This window comes from Natator depressus, chromosome 8 (assembly GCF_965152275.1).
Source record: "Natator depressus isolate rNatDep1 chromosome 8, rNatDep2.hap1, whole genome shotgun sequence".
NCBI lineage: Eukaryota > Metazoa > Chordata > Testudines > Cheloniidae > Natator > Natator depressus.
The window spans coordinates 50,558,600-50,576,816 of record NC_134241.1 but is presented as its reverse complement, the minus strand read 5'-3'; the positions used below and the strand labels follow the sequence as shown (position 1 = coordinate 50,576,816).

The 18,217-nt window shown below is 41.1% G+C and overlaps 1 protein-coding gene across 4 annotated transcripts in view; it reads right to left on the bottom strand.

The window, feature by feature from the left end:
- RASAL2 (RAS protein activator like 2) overlaps window positions 1-17,940 on the bottom strand; it is a 274,448-nt gene extending 256,508 nt beyond the window's left edge. For all 4 annotated transcript variants that reach the window (XM_074961012.1, XM_074961013.1, XM_074961014.1 and 1 more), the window contains exon 1: window positions 17,774-17,940. In XM_074961012.1, coding sequence (XP_074817113.1) covers window positions 17,774-17,933 — 160 coding nt within the window. In that variant the 5' untranslated portion in view covers window positions 17,934-17,940. The remainder of the gene's footprint in view (window positions 1-17,773) is intronic.
- Between the last annotated feature and the right edge of the window lie 277 nt (window positions 17,941-18,217).

Here is an 18,217-nt window from a genome sequence, read left to right as displayed (position 1 = left end):
TTCCTTTTATGGGGACTTCCTATATTCCCCCCTTCTTCTCCTCCTGCTCTATTAAATGATACTGAGATTTAAAAATGACACAGATAACAGGATTTTAAAATGAACTGAGAAAGTAACAGATAACAGGATTTTCTACTTGATGTTTTCAGACAACGTGATGTCACTTTAAAGCTCAGAAGGTTTCCACTGGGTTACAGAGACAACAGGATTTACATGATCAGCACAATTTTTAAGATATCCTGTTGCTGTCGTTAAAAATTTTACTGGTCCTGCAGACAAGTCTAGGTGATTTGTCACTTATGAGAGATGATAAATCAGTTGTCTGATGCCATCAGCAGGTGGATTTATCAAAGCCCCCAGTGGGGTATTTCAATCTCTCCCTTCAAAATGCCTATGAACAGCTAAGTGAAGGAAAGCACAATAGAACAAACTGAGAATTAGAAACAGTTCAGATTTTTAAGAATGCTGTTCTCTTGCCCTGCTTTCCTGATAACACCTACCCGTTTTAACATTAAACCTGGACTACAATACACAGAACTAAGCTCGTATTTTGAACCCTCACTTACAAGGTTGCAGTTAAAAGCACATTGTGTTCAGAATCTATTTCAAAAATGATCTTTTTCTCCCTTCCTCACCAAGGGGACACATATCATACCCCTTTGGAAGTATGAAACTAATGACAGTTTCCTTATAGCATTTCTTTTCTCCATTACATGTCCTTGCCAGTTGGTCACTGTAGGGCTGCTCATGAATGCCGGAATGATGTTTATTAAGGAAAAAGGAGTTTTAAAGATTTTGAACAACCCCTCTTGACAAAGAGTTGCACAGATCGTGTAAATGCATTAAAAAAAATAGGTGACCACATCCAATGCTTAACAATGCCCATATAATTACAGCTGGAGGTGCTCCAGTGAAACACACAAAGATTGCAGATAAGCTATAATGTTCACAAGAGACAGCTAACACTAATCACAGTCTCTTTACTTTTGTTTTTTGTGAGGAAAAGGTTAATTAAAGTGATTTTAATCTGCTAATGTTTTAAGACAGCCTTGCCCTCGCCCCCAGAAAAACAATGAAGGCTGCCCTTGGAAATCCATGAAGGGTGTATTCTAGAGGAAGAGTAATTTGGAATATCATTAATGACAGATAAGAGTCTGAAAGCAGCTAAGATATATGGAGAAGGAACAGGAGCTCTTCTGCAGTGTTTAAAAGAGATTCCCCTCTGGTCTAGTTCAGAGATTCTCAAAATGTGGCTCACTAACGACCTGCAGAGCACTTCCAGAACTCCCTGTTCAAATAGCCAGGAAAAAGTGAAATGGGAAGAGACCTAGATACTAGAAGGAGATTTGGAAAATGGAGTCCCAAAGAGGCAGCACCCCGTAAGAATATCTGTACCCTCCTCCTCCTCAGTAACTCTGGTGGGTTGATTCGGCTTCTCATCATGGCATCACCAACAGTCACTTGGTACACCCCCAAAATCTCACATACCTATTTCTGACTCATAGGTTTAATCCTCTAGCTAAGTATTTTAAAGTCCTGCTCTGCTTGATGGTCAGAACTGCACTGATAGGCACAAGGGAAGCTATGCACAGTCCTCACAGGACAAAAACTATTATCATAATTAGGCGTCTAAAAGGACGGGGAGAAGTAAATGAAACAACAAGGGATCCTATAGGCTCTCCACCCACAGAAAAGTTAATTACCTCAAAATACAGTAATTTCTTTCCAAACAACTGAAAACAAGGAAGGTTTCAATATTAATTTTCATTTTTCACACTGTTAAAATATCCCTATAGCTTGGCAGTAAAATCTCTCTGATGACTGTCTTCTTTTTTGGCAAACATATAATTTTCCCAATATTTTCAATGCAGCTGAGGGAAATACTTAATTCTTTGTACACCAGCCTTTAGGGACGTGTCCACTTATTTACAGTGAGGAAGGCTGCAGAGCTGGGGAGACAGTGAGAAATGGAGTAAACACTGATTTTGTTGGGTCCTAGATAAACAGCTATATTGTTCCTCTAACGTTCCTCAATAATCACACTCCCCTTCACCAGACACCTAAGAGTTGACAGCATGTTTCAGATTGTTACAATTCTAAGGAAGTTCACACTTATTCCTGAACTACTTGAAAATGCACCCCCCTTCTATCCCATAATACTGTCTTTTTACAAGACGCTGAAAAGCACAAAGATTTTTGGCCTCAGACAAAGGGCTTAAAAGCCTGAAAGCAATCATACAATACACACACAATTCACTTTATCCCAAGCACTGAGTCAGAGCCTGCTTTCCCCACTGCAAGGAGGGGGACTGGGAATGGCCAGGTTCTGTCCCATTCTACAGTCGTTTCTGACTATAGACCTATGGTATTTGTGCAATGTGGGCACAAGTCTCATAAAGTCGTTTATTGGAGCTGCTAAGCGCAGCTGTTCACCTCCTGCCTTGCCACCCACACTTTACTGTGAGTATTAAGAACAAATCTAAAGGGTGAGGCAAAGAAGCCAGGTGGTAAATTTAAATAAATTACTTGGAAAACAGCTGGAAGACAAGAGAGTGGTCAGCCCACAAGCTAAGAGGCTGCCCTAGCATGTGCTGTTTTACATTCCAAGTAACTGGATTCAAATACCATCTGCAGAAGCAAACTACATTTTAAAATCACATGCAAACTAATTTGCCCCATAAACTTATTTTCCTACCTATTTCCAAAGAAGTGGTGCCTCCTAGATAACATCTGGTCTCTAGACTTGGAGGAGAACAGTTCAAAATTTAGAGTGGTGGCATATGCAGAACTTTTTGGAAACGTTGCATTATTAAAAAATCTGTTTTGGTTCATTTGGAACGTCTTTCCTGACATAAATAATTGTTCATGGGTCTTTAAATCTTTAATTTTGTATCTAAACAATTATGAGCCAAGCAGAAGAGAGTTCCTTTGTGGAAATCTCAATAAGTTACTTTTGGCTTAGATTGTATTTGTACTTTTCAAAAAGAAAAATAAACTAGTTTTCTGGGCCTCTGCTGTTAAGGGACAACTGAGCAAAGAAAGCCAGTCAATTCCTCTTTAAATAAATTCTAAACTGACAGCATTAGGGTTTGAGTTCAGATTTGAAAAGGGGCAGGGGGGAGAGAGGATAACAGATGGAATAGTGCCCACAATGGCTAGTCATAACATTAAGGGGAACATGATTATTCAGAGCTTTGGAATTGTGTGCCAGCTCTTCATTACAGCTTCTGTACAGTTTCCAAGTAAGAAAGGGGGATGGGAGAAAGGGTTTGGACAGAGGGGGGTAGATATTGTAGAGAGGAATATAAAAATATTACTGTTTTCCTCAGGATGGGACATGTACCTTCTATGATATTACGCTACATCAAAGTCCACAAAGCTACTACTGAAAGTGCTCATATTCCGTGCCCATTTTAGCAGCAGCCTTTAACTTGGCAATATCTGCCTTCAACATAAACAGCGTCCCTCCTTCACCCAACACTCTGCAGGCAAGTGTCAGAGAGAAATATCTGGCCTGTCCAGCAGCCTAGCTGTTACACAATTTGATAGAATTTGGAGCCCAAGTGGAAACCAGAGTTCAGGTCTCCTGCTGAATTCTTTGCTGTCAGGCTAGCAGTGCCACTACCATGCTACAGAAGCAGCACACTGAGTCCTAGTGGAGAAGGCAGTCACTAGTGATCCCTCGACAACTCAGTCAGTAGAACTGCTCATGGGCTCTGGCAAGGGTGGCGGGGGTGTTTTACACTCACCTCCCTTCTGCCAGCCCAACATGCAGCAAAATAATTCAACCCTTGTATTTTGTTAACATGTTCTTCGTCTCTTTAAAACAGATTACAAATTGTAATAGGTTTTGAAAGAGCAGAATACAATCTTGGTTTGGGGGAAGGACTGAAGAGGGGTAGGTCGCTAGAAAGTCTCTTTTGATGACTAAGTGAAAAGCCAGTGCAAATCAGAGCTTGGAATAAAGTCATCTGACATCAACTAGCCCATTGGTTCTCAAACTTTTGTACTGGTGACCCCTTTCACATAGCAAGCCCCTCAGTGCGACCCCCCACTTATAAATTAAAAAACACTTTTTTGTATATTTAACACCATTATAAATGCTGGAGGCAAAGTGGGGCTTGGGGTGGAGGCTGGCAGCTCACAACCCTCCATGTAATAACCCCGTGACGCCCTGATGGGTCCCGACCCCCAGTTTGAGAACTCCTGAACTAGCCTAAGGACTAAATTTACTAGCGTTGGTGGCAGGGGGAGAAAAATATATCTGCACCCCTGTGTCCTCTCCACATCCCCAATTCTGCCCCTTCCCAAGAATGGAGGGAAATGGAGGACTAGCAGAAGGGGTCCTTTTCCCAGCCATCTCCGATAGATGCCCAGTCCTTAGGTCTCAATCCTGCTGGTCACAGATTTCCCAAGCAGATCTAGTCCTCACATCCTCAAAAGTTCTGGTCCCCTTCAGCTGTGGTCTTGAGGCCCCAGGGTTCCCTGCTAGTCACTTCAAATGCTGTGGGGTCTGGCTTCCAAAGCAGGTCCCTCTAATGCTCAGCTCCTGGCTGGTCAGAGCCCAGCTTCCTGCATGTCACTTTGCCAGTTCAGTGGAGTCCCACCTCCATCCCATCATGCTGTTGTATACATTCCTGCTCAGGGGAACAGTGAAACTGGGTGATGAAGGGAAGGAGTGGCACCTAATTGTTATAGCCAGGAACTGCAAAAAACACTCTTCCCTCTATGCACTCAGGCCTTGTTGCTCCCAATACTGCTGAATACCTCTCCCAGTATAAAAGTTTCCCATGCACTGAGCAACAGGGTTTTCAAACCCTCACTACCAATAGATGCAGCAATAGGATCCAACATATGTTGAAGTCACTGGGAGCTGGATCAAGACCTATGTCATGTTTCATGCACAGCTCTACAACACGTACAATGCTCCAGTCTTAGCCCTCTCCTGAGCAGAGATTACCAGTTATGCTGAATTGTGTTTTCATTTTATGACATTGGACAAATGTCAGTCAGGGGCTTAGCTGGTCTACTCTGTTGTCTTGCTCTATTGCCAGAAGCTGGGAATGGGCAACACTTGATGATTACCTGTTCTGTTCATTCCCTCTGGGGCAACTGACATTGGCCACTGTCAGAAGACTGGATAAAGAGCTAGATGGACCTTTGGTCTGATCCAGTATGGCTGTTCTTATTAAAACATGAAACCAGAATATTATGGAGTTTCCTAAAACACAATGCAGAAGTAAATAGAAAGAGAAAGCAAAGTAAAATAAAGTTTACTTGAAGATGGATGACTACATTAAGTACTGTGTTCAACTACATCTACTTTGTGAAATTACAGGAGTGAGCTACTATTTTCCAAGGTTATCCAATACCTTGAGATATTAATTCCTCCATGAGGCTTAACTAAAAGCTGTGTAGCTGTTGAACACTGCACAGCTGTACCACTTACACTGATTTCTCCAAGCATCCTAGACAAATAATCACAAGCCTGGTGCCCCAGATTCAAAGCAAAAGCCCCATTAGCTCACAAAAGATATGGCTCAGAGCCTTGAACCAAGTCACCACTGGAAGAAACTACAGAAAAGGGGAGTGGGGAGGAGGAAAAAGTACAGCCCAGGGTCAGAGTAATAGCAACCCCAAACTGGAGTGGCCTTAGGAGGACCCTTCTTTAGGCTGTGCAAGTGGCTGCAGTATCAGACAGGTGACACAGCTGGTCTCCGGAGAAAATAAGAAATGAGTCAACTTCCTACAAGGCTAACTGATTCATAGTAACAACAAACAACAGCTTTGAAGAAACCAACGCATCCCATTCGCTCCACTTCCCCCTAAATTCACAATGATCAGCGATGGAGATCAGGAAGAAAAGAAAAGAAGTTACCCTAAAAAAAACACCTTCTATCTTGGGAGTAAGAGAAAGGCTACATAGAACTCATGTCCAAGTTTGCATCTACCTAAATTAAAAACACATTGGTAAAAATGGAAATCTACTAGTCAGACAAGATTTCTTTCTATGAAAGGAACATATCCATTTTGAAATGGAGCAGAAACTGATCCTAAAGCAGTGAACATCAAGCAGATCATGAAGAAGCCACATCAATAAACATCTGGAAAGAAAAAAGGGATGCTGTGTCAGCTGTGGACTCAAATGGTTATCATAAATAGATGTCAAAAGTACAGTTAGCAACATTTTGTTTGGTAGGACACTTCAGGGACGAATACGAGTGAGTAGTAAGTGATGTACTCTACGTTTTCCTTTACAAATTGTTATTGTACCCAGCTTGAAACACTGCACTTTTTTTAGTATGTATTCATAACCCATTTGATACTCGTCATTAAAAAAAGCTATCGACGAAATTTTACTGAATACCAGTCTCTTTCAAAAATATATAAGATTCTTCCCAAACTGCACTTAGCAGGCCCCAAAGTGGATAAGATGGATTTATAAATTGATTTTGTGTTTATAAGATATTTGGCTGACTGAATATGGCAGCTGAAATCTCTAATGGCTAAGGTGAAGCAGTAGCTAATGAAGCTTCAGCCTCTGCTGCAAACTGTTGCCAACCTGAGTATGTAAGAATCCAGTTTCTGTTTTCTACACCTAGAGGATCACTATAAAGTCATTTTCTTATGCTTTTTTAATGTCCAGGACCATGGCAGAGTTCACAGCACTGACCAGTGCATAACAGGAACATAATTAAATTAAATAATCTTTCAGTGAGGTTAAGTATCACAGTAGGCTGATTTCACCTTTAAAGAATTGGCTCATATCCCAATCAAAAGGAAAATGAGTTGGATGGTCTCCTCCTAGTCTCTAGTGGACATTTACACCAACTGACTACAGATTAGAATTCCTAAGAAAGATCACGCCGCACTTCCTAAGGCCTGTCTGTGCTGGACAAGATGGTGTCTGCGGGATTTCTTTCTTAATTTGAGTAACTATATTTGGACAGAAAAATGAGAAAATGCTAGCAATTTATGGAACAAGGCACAGTACAGAAAAGCTCTGTACACCCTTCCTGCACACAACTCTGCCAGTACACATGATCTTTACTTGCAATGCCATTTACTGCAGTGCTAGACCGCTCCAAGTGGAAAGGCGGTCAACTCTGGAAGACTGAAACACAACCTTTTGTTGCAGACAAATATCCACTTGGGTAAGGTCGAAAAATTCTTCTCCTGCCAACTTAAACTGGATTTAAATCCATTATCCTCAGAGAGGAAAGGCTACTTTACACTTGAATCCACTAGGTCTTGGCTCGTGGTGGAAGGAAGAACTCAATGGAATTCATGGAAATACTACCAAGTAAACAATCACCATCATCATACTTCATTGGCATGATGAGGTATGCAAGTGGTCACAACATGCTGCAGTGGGACAGATCCTTTTCATGTCCATATGTCATTACTATCTACTTCTGATAATAGCTGGGTAGCATAATACTATCCCTGTCTTCTCATTTCCAATTGTCAAAAGAAGCTATGAAGTATCTGTTGATTTGTAAACAAACATTAAAATGGAGACACAGTATGGTGTATTTGCTATTGCTAGATACATATCTGTAATGACGTAAATGGTGCTAGAAAAGCCTTAAATGAACAACCAATAAAAAAAAATGCAGTGATATTCCATTGGGAATCAATACTGTATGTTTGCTGTGCATCTGCTGTATGGAATAAGTTTTTCACAGCCCTCTCAACCGATCTAGGAAACGTAACAAATCTGGCTATTTTGAAGCAGTCTCAGCTGCAGTCAGTTCACAGAGAACATGCCACTCAGTAAGCCTTCCATTTCATCTTACTTCATTTTCATTACTCTTGTTCCGTGCTATATTCCTAAACAAGATCAGACAAAATTCCCAACTACTGTGGAAAACTGCTGTCAGTCAAGCCTCCTGGCAAACACCACTGAATCTGAAAGCATTACCCACTGGCACAGGATCTAAAATGTCTGTAAAAAGATGTCAGGCATGTATGTCAAGTGATTTTGCCAGTATCATCTTTGCCTTAGGGTTTTACAATTCCAGTCTTGGTAGACAATATTATCAAAAAATGTATCAAAAGAAAAATTGTCCATTTATTTAGGAATGTATAAAATGCACCCATTAAGTGTCTGACCAGTCATACAAATGTAAGCAAACGTTGATCAATGTCAGCTGAACTGAGCTCCTTTATCATCACCTCAAATCAGTCCATTATCACTCTGAGTAGATAAGCTTTACACTGTGTCCTGAAGGTCAACAAACTTGGGCTTTGTTGGCTCAAAAGTGGGGAATGCAAATACCTGAATTCCCAGCTGAGAACATCTCCCTTCCGGGGCTTAAATCTAGGGAGTGTTAGACGCTTTTCAGATGATTGTCAAGAGCTGTGACAGTACAAAGGAAAAGAAACAGATTTAAAGGCAGTCCCAAACATGAAACTATGTCATGTAAAACAGGCAAACAAAACACTGGATTAGGTCTCAGGAGATCAAAGTTCCATTGCCAAATTTCTTGCGTGTCCTTGGGCAAGTCACTTGATCTATTTGTGCCTTATTTACACTATATCTACACCGTCCAGTGGGTAGAATCCTTCTCTACTTCATAGCAACATTTTGAAGATAAATCCATTAATGTTTTTGAGGTGCTTAGATACTAGAGTGATGAATACCATAGATAAATTAGACATTTTCTCTACTCTCAGACACAGCATTATTAATAAAGAGCTCATCAGCTGCAACAACAATTAAATAATTGCTCAATACCTTGAAAAGACTCTGAATACTAGGCTCAACCCTCCACTTTTATGTAGAATCAAAAACCTCACTATTATTCAGTGTTCTGAGTAACACTGCAGTTCAACAGTTCCCCATCTATAGGGGGTTAAAGGGCTAGTGCACTAGTCTACTGTGCTAACATTACGAGATAAATAGGTGTGAAAAATAGCCCTCTATATCTAAAACCACTTAACCATCTCAATGAATGTGAGTAGCCAAAAGGCAAATACATTAAATTCTCAACTACCTATGCTATACAGAAATAGCAATTATCAAGAAAGACCCAACCACGCTCAGTTCCACCCACACTTCCTCTAAGTACCAGTAACAAAAGGCTACACACAGGATATATCCTCTTTAAGAGGAAATGGACAGTTAATTCATTATACTTCACTCACAGTTACGTGGAGACTTCCTCTTTTAGGAAACAAAATCCAAGAAAGGAAATGAAAAATAAATTTCCATGATTTCAAGCTTGTTCAACCCAACCCCCCTCAAAGTTCATATAGAATGCACCACTTGGCTGTCCATACAGTAGCACTGACCCTTTAACACCACAGGGAAAAGTTTGTGTAGGGGAAAACACCCTTTAGTGCAGTGACTGGAGAGCTGCCATCTAGCAACAACTCTGAGCCTTTCAGAGCTCTAAAAGCCTTACTGGCTTAATGAATGCTTCTTTTCTTCCCCCTTCCACTGGATTCCACAACATGAAAAATCTCAGAACTGGCAAGATCACTGATGACAAAATGTCCAAAGATGGGGCAACATTCCTGCCAGTCCCAGAAGATCATACCTATTAGCTATGAAAACAACTCAAAACCATTACATGAAAGACAACAACCTGGCAATACTATACTCCCAAATTCCCAGTCTTTATATTTTAATCACTGAAATCTTGTTAAGGTGAGATATCAAGAAAGAAAACAATGGACTTTGACGAAGCATTACCAACTGTTTGGGTGTGATAAAAAAATGCTAGTTTCCCAAGAAACTACCTAGAAGAATTGCAATCCTTAATTCCTCACATCTATTGCTAAATCACATCTCATTCCTTTACAAGACCTAAAAAAACCACACCAAACAAGAATAAACTCTGTTCCTCTCCACCTCTACTGTCAAAACCCTTGGCTGTGCCATGGTCTTCTACCCCCTAGCCTACTACAACCTCCCTGACACTTACCTTGCACCTCTACAGTCTACCCCAAATAATGTCCCAAATTTGTCTTCCTCTCCCACCAGTCCTTTCACTGCCAGTATACCTCCTTCACATAAAATTCAAAAAACTTTTCATCCTCTCATTCAGTATTCTGCACATCAAAATATTTTCTCCCATCTCTCTCCACAACCCCCTTTTCCAAAATGTGACACAGTCATCTTCCCCCTATGCTGGCCCTTCTCCTCGAATAACTTCCTAGAACTCAAAAAGAAAAGGAGTACTTGTGGCACTTTAGAGACTAACAAATTTATTTGAGCATAAGCTTTCATGAGCTACAGCTCATGAACTCCTGAGCCATGCACCCTCCATCAAGTTCTGCTTTTTATCTCTCCACAGCACAAATTTTCACTCCCATCTTTGTTTTTAAAAACTTATTTGTATGCAAATTTTAAAATAGAATATTACATATACATCAAAGAATAAGAGAACTTCATAATATTGTACTGTGTAATACTCTCTCTAGTTCCAACCCCATTGTCTGTTGTCATCTGTGTCATCAATCTAGACTATAAACTCCCTCAGGGCAAGGACTGTGTGTTTTGTCGGTAAAGCACCATGCATATCTATGTTGTAGTGCTGGACAGATATCTATTTTTACCTATCAGCTTAAACAGAGGAAGTACTATATATTTTCTATCAAGCCATTAATGCATGCATCCTACTGTAGTGAAGAAAGAGGTGCTTGTAAGTTTTAATCAAGCCAAAAACTAGTCAAGGTGCACAAGTATTCTCATGCAAATAGGTATCAGACATACTGCACATCTGCTGTTTTCCCAAAGTTTGCAGGATGAATGTGTTAGCTAAGCGCTGGCCAGAGCTTAAAGAATAGAGCCTAATTTTTAATGGGGCATTCCCAGCTGTAAAAGTTTTCTTCAGAAGATAAAAGTTCACTAGTTTAGATTCTTTATTTCAATTTACTAGAGCACAAAGGACTCCCTTCACTTCCCAATGCTTACCCGATATTATTGATTATCTTGCTACTTCAACTTAGAAGCACAATACAAACTTGCTTTTTTAAATTAACTAAAAAAATAAAAATAAATAAAAAATAATAAAAGTAATCCTGATTCTAAAAGAACATCTCTTAAGCAGTGTCCTGACCTTTTTTTTTTTAAAATTACTTTTAATGAATTAAGAGATTTTATTTTCCCATGTTTAAAGGCCACATACTGATCATCAACAATGGAAAAACTGAACATGAAGTGCTGTCAAAAAATGGAGCAAAATATTTTCCTCTTACTCCATTCAGTTATAGTCATCTTAGGTGTTTATTGTGCTTACAAGTGATAGAAAACCCACACCATAGGCTTGTCTATACAATGCTTTAGTTTAGTCCATACTAGAGGGATGTAAATCTGAATCTGCCCTAAGTGACCCATGTGGACCCTGCTGGTGCACAGTACATTCCCTAGTGCATGTTATAACATGGTCTGTGGGACTAAATCACCTTGGAGGCAAGCCCATTGTGATTTTCATGCTTGCTATGTCCTTTTAAAATAGTTTTTTTTAAGGATTTTACACACACACACACACACACACAGGAATAAAACAGAAATCTCAGCTACTTTTTATTGGCTCTATAAATATATCAGTTGAAAGGAATCCATGATCTCACAATAAGTCAATGGGTCACAGTTATATTCCTCTTATCGTCTCTATTTTTTTCTATTGTTTAAAAATAGGAAACAGCAGCACACGAAAATGTTCAGACAAAGATAAATAGTCTGGCTGAAATACAAGAGTCGGGGAGCTGAAGTTTTAGAAAAAGAGTCATCCTAAATCTACCCCAACATGCCTAGATATTGTTGGGGCCTCCAAAGATTAAGAGTCATTTTAATATATTAAATGATATGTAATTCCTAGGAAAAAACACAACAAGACTCCAAGTTCAGGCTAAACTCTGAATCACGCCATGTATCGATTAACGTTAATGTAACTAACATTCTCTGTGGTTCATCTTCTTAAACATAATAAGGTTAATTACTCCTATACTTAGCTTTATTGCAGAAAGAAATAGCAAGAAAGACTAGGCCAGATCCAGTCCTGAGACACACCAGCTTGATTCAAGGCTGTCAATACACCAGGAAAAGAACAGGGCTCCCAGTGATGGAAAGTCCATCTAGAATGGGTGTTGCAATAGCACAAAATGTCCTCATCTCTCACTCCCCTGAGGGCACTTGCAGCTGGCCAGTGGAGGCAGAACTGTCCATGAAATGGGTATAGCCAAATAAATCAGGGGACACCGTGGGGAATTCTCTGAATCAATCGAACATCAGATTTGTGATGGCAAGGGGAGGGCAGCAATAAATCCTCTCTGGGTACAGCTGTCCATTTGCAATTTGTATCAAGCTCGTTTATTTAAAATCTTCGCTTAAATTAACCTCTCTTCTTTAGACGGCCATAAGGGACCTAACCTAACCATTTTTGTTTGTAATAAATGTAGCTCCTACTTCCTTTTCCATTTCATTCTCTTAAATTAGTTTTAACTAATATCTTGTGGTAGCTCCTAAAGCCTACAACCAGGTTGGACCCCATGATGTTAGGCATTGTACAAACACATCATAAATGACAGTCCGAAAGAGGCCTTATCCTCCCAACCCATTTGTGCCTTGTACCAAAATTCTAGTTTTCTCCTTCATTTTGAATTAAAGTCAGTGCATCAGAAGAGGAACTTTTCCATAGGTTTTAGGTTATTCTTCCTTTTACATTTTAAAAATAAGTAATGGATTTTTCAGCCATCAATATGCACAGAGGAATGAGGAACCCTTCAATCTGTGTAGCAAATACTCCCTTCCCCCCCTAGCAATCTCTTCTTCCACCATGCACAAAGGATGTGTACACAGCTCACAGGATTGGAGGAAGAGATGATGAAAGTGTCCTAGACTGCTGTGCATTAGCGCTTATACTATTGCTATCAAAAATATAGCTGCACCATTGTTGAAAAACAGAAAAGATGTTTCTTAAATGTAGATAAGATCAAAGAAGGAAGCAATCAGCATGTAAAGATGAATATACAAGAATTAGCAGACACCTGTATGCTTTATTTTCTACACAAATACACAAAATACTTTGATAATTCCAGTTTCATACATTTTTAATACCCTTGCTCTTCAAAATTAAGTTTAAAATTACTAACTTAAAAAAAAATTTGACAATTATTGTAAAGTTTTCAACCTGATGAGACAGAAGATAAATCTGATTCTTCCCCTACCACACAGGACATTTCATACAAATAGCTGTATAATTCATTGTTACACAGTCTATGGACAGTCAACCAGCCATACTGTTCAACATAATTGCTCATTTTTACTGTTGGTATTGAGGGTACAGAGAATTCAGCCTTAGTTTGTTTTTGTTTGTTTATTTTGAATTAGAAGGGGGCCGATTTGAAACATCTGTAGGTGCTTTAGAATATCTTGTAAAGGGACATTTGTGTGTGTGTATAAGGGAAATATTATGGCTCTTAGTGAAGAAAAGACAGAGTCTTTCCTTTTACCCAAACTGCTCACGTGCTATGACTCTAAATCAAGACATCAACTAGTACACATTAGTTGTGTTTCAAAACTGGTTCCAGGAAACAGCATCCCACAATATGCACATGACTTGTGTTTCATGAACAATTAAAACTAGCATGCTGACAAATAGCATATTTGCTACTACTGTCCGTTATTCAGATACCAAGCTCAGAGAAATCAGATTTCAGAATTAACATTGTCCTTGAGTAAGGCCATTATATGTTCATGGATTTATGAGGTCATCAGCTATTCATTTAAGCATAAACTGTCAAACCTGCAAAAAACAGTGGAAAAAAGAAGCTAAAGATTAGCTCTTGAAGTTAACTCAGGAAACACAGAAATAGCTAGACTATGATTTAGATATATCACAGCGAGGATAGACAAGACCTGTTTCACTCTGCAATCACATCCCAGACATTGTAAAGTCCTACTGCATTCACATCATTGTCATACCACTTGCATACCACAAAGACCAATAATTATTGTATATTACGACTGAATCCTCTTCTCTGTGCTTACAGATGAAATTTTACCAGCTCTACAATTGGACCAGTTCCCCTAACAATCATGAATAAGCTCCGTGGATACATGCAAGCTGAACAGTATGCAGTTACCGAACAGAGATGACCAAAAATAACCAGATTTCAGTAAGAGGGCACAGAACTCATTTGTTTTTAAATAATTATTTCCACTGTTTGAATCACTTCTCAGATCATTAACTTTCATTTTGAAAGGTTTCAGAGTGGTAGCCGTGTTAGTCTGTATCAGCAAAAACAACAAGGAGTCCTTGTGGCACCTTAGAGACTAACAAATTTATTTGGGCATAAGCTTTCATGGGCTAAAACCCACTTCAAGCTTATGCTGAAATAAATTTGTTAGTCTCCAAGGTGCCACAAGGACTCCTCGTTGTTTTCATTTTGAACAATCCAAAAGCATACTTTGTTGTGTTCATAAAAGCATTAAGAAAATAAATAGCTATTATGTAACTCCTCTTCTTGCCATGACAGAAAACTGTACTTAACATTTCACATTAGATATGCTTCCCACTCACTTATTCACAGTGAAATAATTAGTATTAATTTATTAGACAGACAGTAAGCTTAGCTTTCCCTTAGCTATGCCACTGTGCAAGTCTTTCTTCAACCAACTGTGCAAGTCTTTAATGTTATAAATAACTAAAATATGTTATACATTTGTCACTTGTAGATTTGAAATCCATATTTAGTTGTGTACAAACATGGCATTGCTTCAATTTGACTTACTGCCCACAAACTTAGTCAGATCAGTCTGTGAAAGCATCAGAAGCAATAATAAGCAGACTGAAATATTTGTTTACTATCTAAACAAAATGCAGCTCTGCAGGGAGGAAGAGAAGACATTACTACCATCAGATCTCTTCATCTGAAGATAAGAACTAGTAATTACTTAGTTTTGATAACAACTAAAAAAAACCCTGCAGCCCTTGGGTTACAAAATTCACTTTTATTGAACAATCATGTTTGAATACATCACTAACGTCTATAGCTTTTGAGCTAGTTGTACTGGTACACAGGCAAATCAGACTATTTCTGCCTGCACGTGTGTCAGACATCACAAAACAGGATGTACCCTGTGACTTTATCAACAACTAATGTTTTACACCATGGCTAATTTTGAAATTGCATTACTGTTTCCATTAAAGCCAAGGTTATATCCTGTAACAATCAGATTGTCTGGTGCCAGACATTCTCCCCACAAGTACATTCTCATTTTGCTCCACGACTTGACCTTAAGAAAAATTCTAAACAAGTATACAGCTCAGTGCTAAACTGCTCTCTTCTGTACTCTGTTCACACTAACTTTCTAAAAAAAACCCTCCATTATGTTCTGCAATCACTAACACATGAAGCTGATACTACTGAAAGGAAAGAGTTATCGGTGTAACTATGTTGTTAAGCACCACGTTGTGTAGTACTATAAAAGACACAAGACAACAATCATCTAATCTCCCAGCACTGTCTACTAACAGTTTCAATATGAAGGATGAAGATCTTTTGGATATGAAGCATCTTCCATAGGAATCATGGCCTGATTTACCCATTGATACCTGTCAAAGACCAACTTTGGTGGTACCCACTAAAACTAAGAGCTGACAATTGTTTCTCAGCCACTAGGTATTCTCAGCCATCCTGGAAATAACATGTTTCTGCTTCAGGAGTGATGCTACTAGCTGACACACAGAGAATGACACTCGCATCAAAGACCACTTGTTCCTAACCATGTAGGCTATGAACAAGTTGGGGAGTCTGGTCAGGATTCAGAGAGATAAAATTAGTGTCCTCTAGAGCAGTGCTTCTCAAGCTATCTGATGTGGGGGACCAGCAATTTTTTTTTTTCCCAATGTGCACGCAAACCAGCAGCCGATGGCTCGCGGACCGGCACCACTTTGAGTAGCACTGCTCTCGAGTGAAACCATGAGGACAAGAGAGGTTCGGATTTAATCAAGAACCTGTGAAGCCCTTTGAGTTGTGTTAGGTAGAAGTAATAGAGCAACTGTGTACTCAAATATTGCAACCATTAAGAGCACAAGACATGTTTGACTGTCAAGTATTTCTCTAGAGGGAAAGCAAGATCTTGGCTGGAGTAATCTTCGCTTAGAGGCAAGTAACAGGAGTAACTATGGTGAGATGCTTTGAGCAAACAGAAGGGAAGGCAGGACTACAGAAAGACAAATAAAACACTATTCCACTATTTAGACACAGGTCAAGAGACTCGAGTTTCATGATGTTTCAACTTAGAGAATATACTCCTGCTAAAAACAAAATCAGAACCTGGGAATAGGCTGGGCATACAAGTCAGGTTTATTTTAGGAGGTTACATACCAGGGAGGGTTTGAGAAAGAATAGGAAATAACACTGGGTCTTGTACAGCAGCCAGTTTGCTAAAGATTGTAATATCCTTTTCCAGACTCTCATCAACCTTTACTATAAATAATAGAGATGTCAGTTTAATATACAGCAGTAACTATGGAACCACGGGACCAACCATATCAGTATCTTCCAAGCCTTTAGTAATTCATTAATAGTAATCAGAAACCCTGCTGGCAAGGGGAGCAAATGAAGCACTGTGCACACTTGTGTCCTGTACTTGACTAGTAGCAACACAAAAGGTTTACTTGTAGATTGTTGCATGATAACATCTTTGTATTTGTTGGATCCTAGGGTACTTTATAAGTCAAATACAGGATGTTCAAATTAAAGTCACAGTACAACGGGTTTCAACGTGCACTGCTAAGCATAAACATCTTGACATTTTAGCATGGGGGGGAGGGGGAAATCACAAGGTATTTTAACTAGTGCTTCCTGCCAACAAATTTGTAAAACTGCTGGTTTTAAAAGCCTATATTTTTTTCCCACGGTGGGAATTATAAATTGGTGCTAATCAGAACTCTTTATCAAGGGACATTCAACAGTTGCAATCACCAGAAAAGAAGGATGACTGCAGACACTAGAAATTTTCGTCTGTTCATCACTTTTCAACCTGCTGCCGAATCTCTGATGGAATCCCTCGCCAGCCACTTGACAAAGGAGACTGTAAACAATAACACATTCTGAAACCTAATCTGTAGGGCTGTTTCTGACAACAGGGTTCACAGCTGAACAGAGCTGCTCTTTTAAGGGGTGGGGTGGGAGATGGGGAGAGAGCAGAAGCTGTGCCAGGAGTTTGGCTTTACATACATACTCTCTGTCTCTAAGTTACTCTGTTTTCATTATTCACTTGCAAAGAGTTGACTGCAGAGAAGGCTCCAAGCAGCTTCTCAACCCTCAGACATCGTTTATATTGCTTTGGTTTGATGTCAGCTACAGCTTCACAGTAACAGGCAAGAAAGCACCTGCATAAACGTGATTTCAGCAGGAGCGCAACACCACTCCTCCCCAGTGTCTGAGGGGAGACCTCCCCCCGCCGCCCCATGAGCTTCCAAAAGTCTGGGGCGTGCTACTTAGGAACTGCAGCAACGACTCTGATTCTCAGCCTCTTCGCCGTCCCCGTACGTGCGCCCAGAGCGCATGAAATTGAACCAAAGGTTTGCGCTGGGGCACAGCTCCCATGGGCAACAGCGTGCCCGAGGGGCTGCCCGGTGAGCACGCGGGGAGCGGGGACGCAAGGCGCAGCGGGGGCGGGGGGGGGTTGCCCGCTGAACACGGGGGCGCTAGGCGCAGCGGGGGGCTGCCCGGTGAGCACGGGGGGAGCGGCGGCGGCGCTAGGCGCAGCGGGGGGAGGGGTTGCCCGGTGAACCCGGGAGCTCCTCACCGTAGACCCGGGCCCAGCCCTGCTGCTGGCACACCGACTCCAGCAGGATCCGGTCCATCACGCCCGCAGCGGCTCCGTCCAGCTCCTCCGGCTCCTGCCCCGCGAAGGGCTCCTGCCCCCAGGGCGCGGGCTCGCCGGGGGCGCCCGGGGGCGGCTCCATGCTGCTGGGGGCGGGCCGCCCGCTCGCTCCGGCCCGGACCCGGCTGCTGCCCTCGTGCCCCCGCTCACTGGGCGCCCCGGCCCGGGTCCATCCCTCTGGTCCAGCTCGCTCCCGGCCAGGCCCGGCCCCGCGCCTCCCCTCCGGCCACGGCTCGCGCAGGGGCCGCCGCTGGCTCGCGCTCACTCTCCGGCGGCGGCTCGGCTTCTCCCAGAGACCGGGCGGCGGCGGGCGGCATCCCAGGGAGATAGGCAGGAGCAGCCGAGAGCCGAGCGCCCGGCCGCATG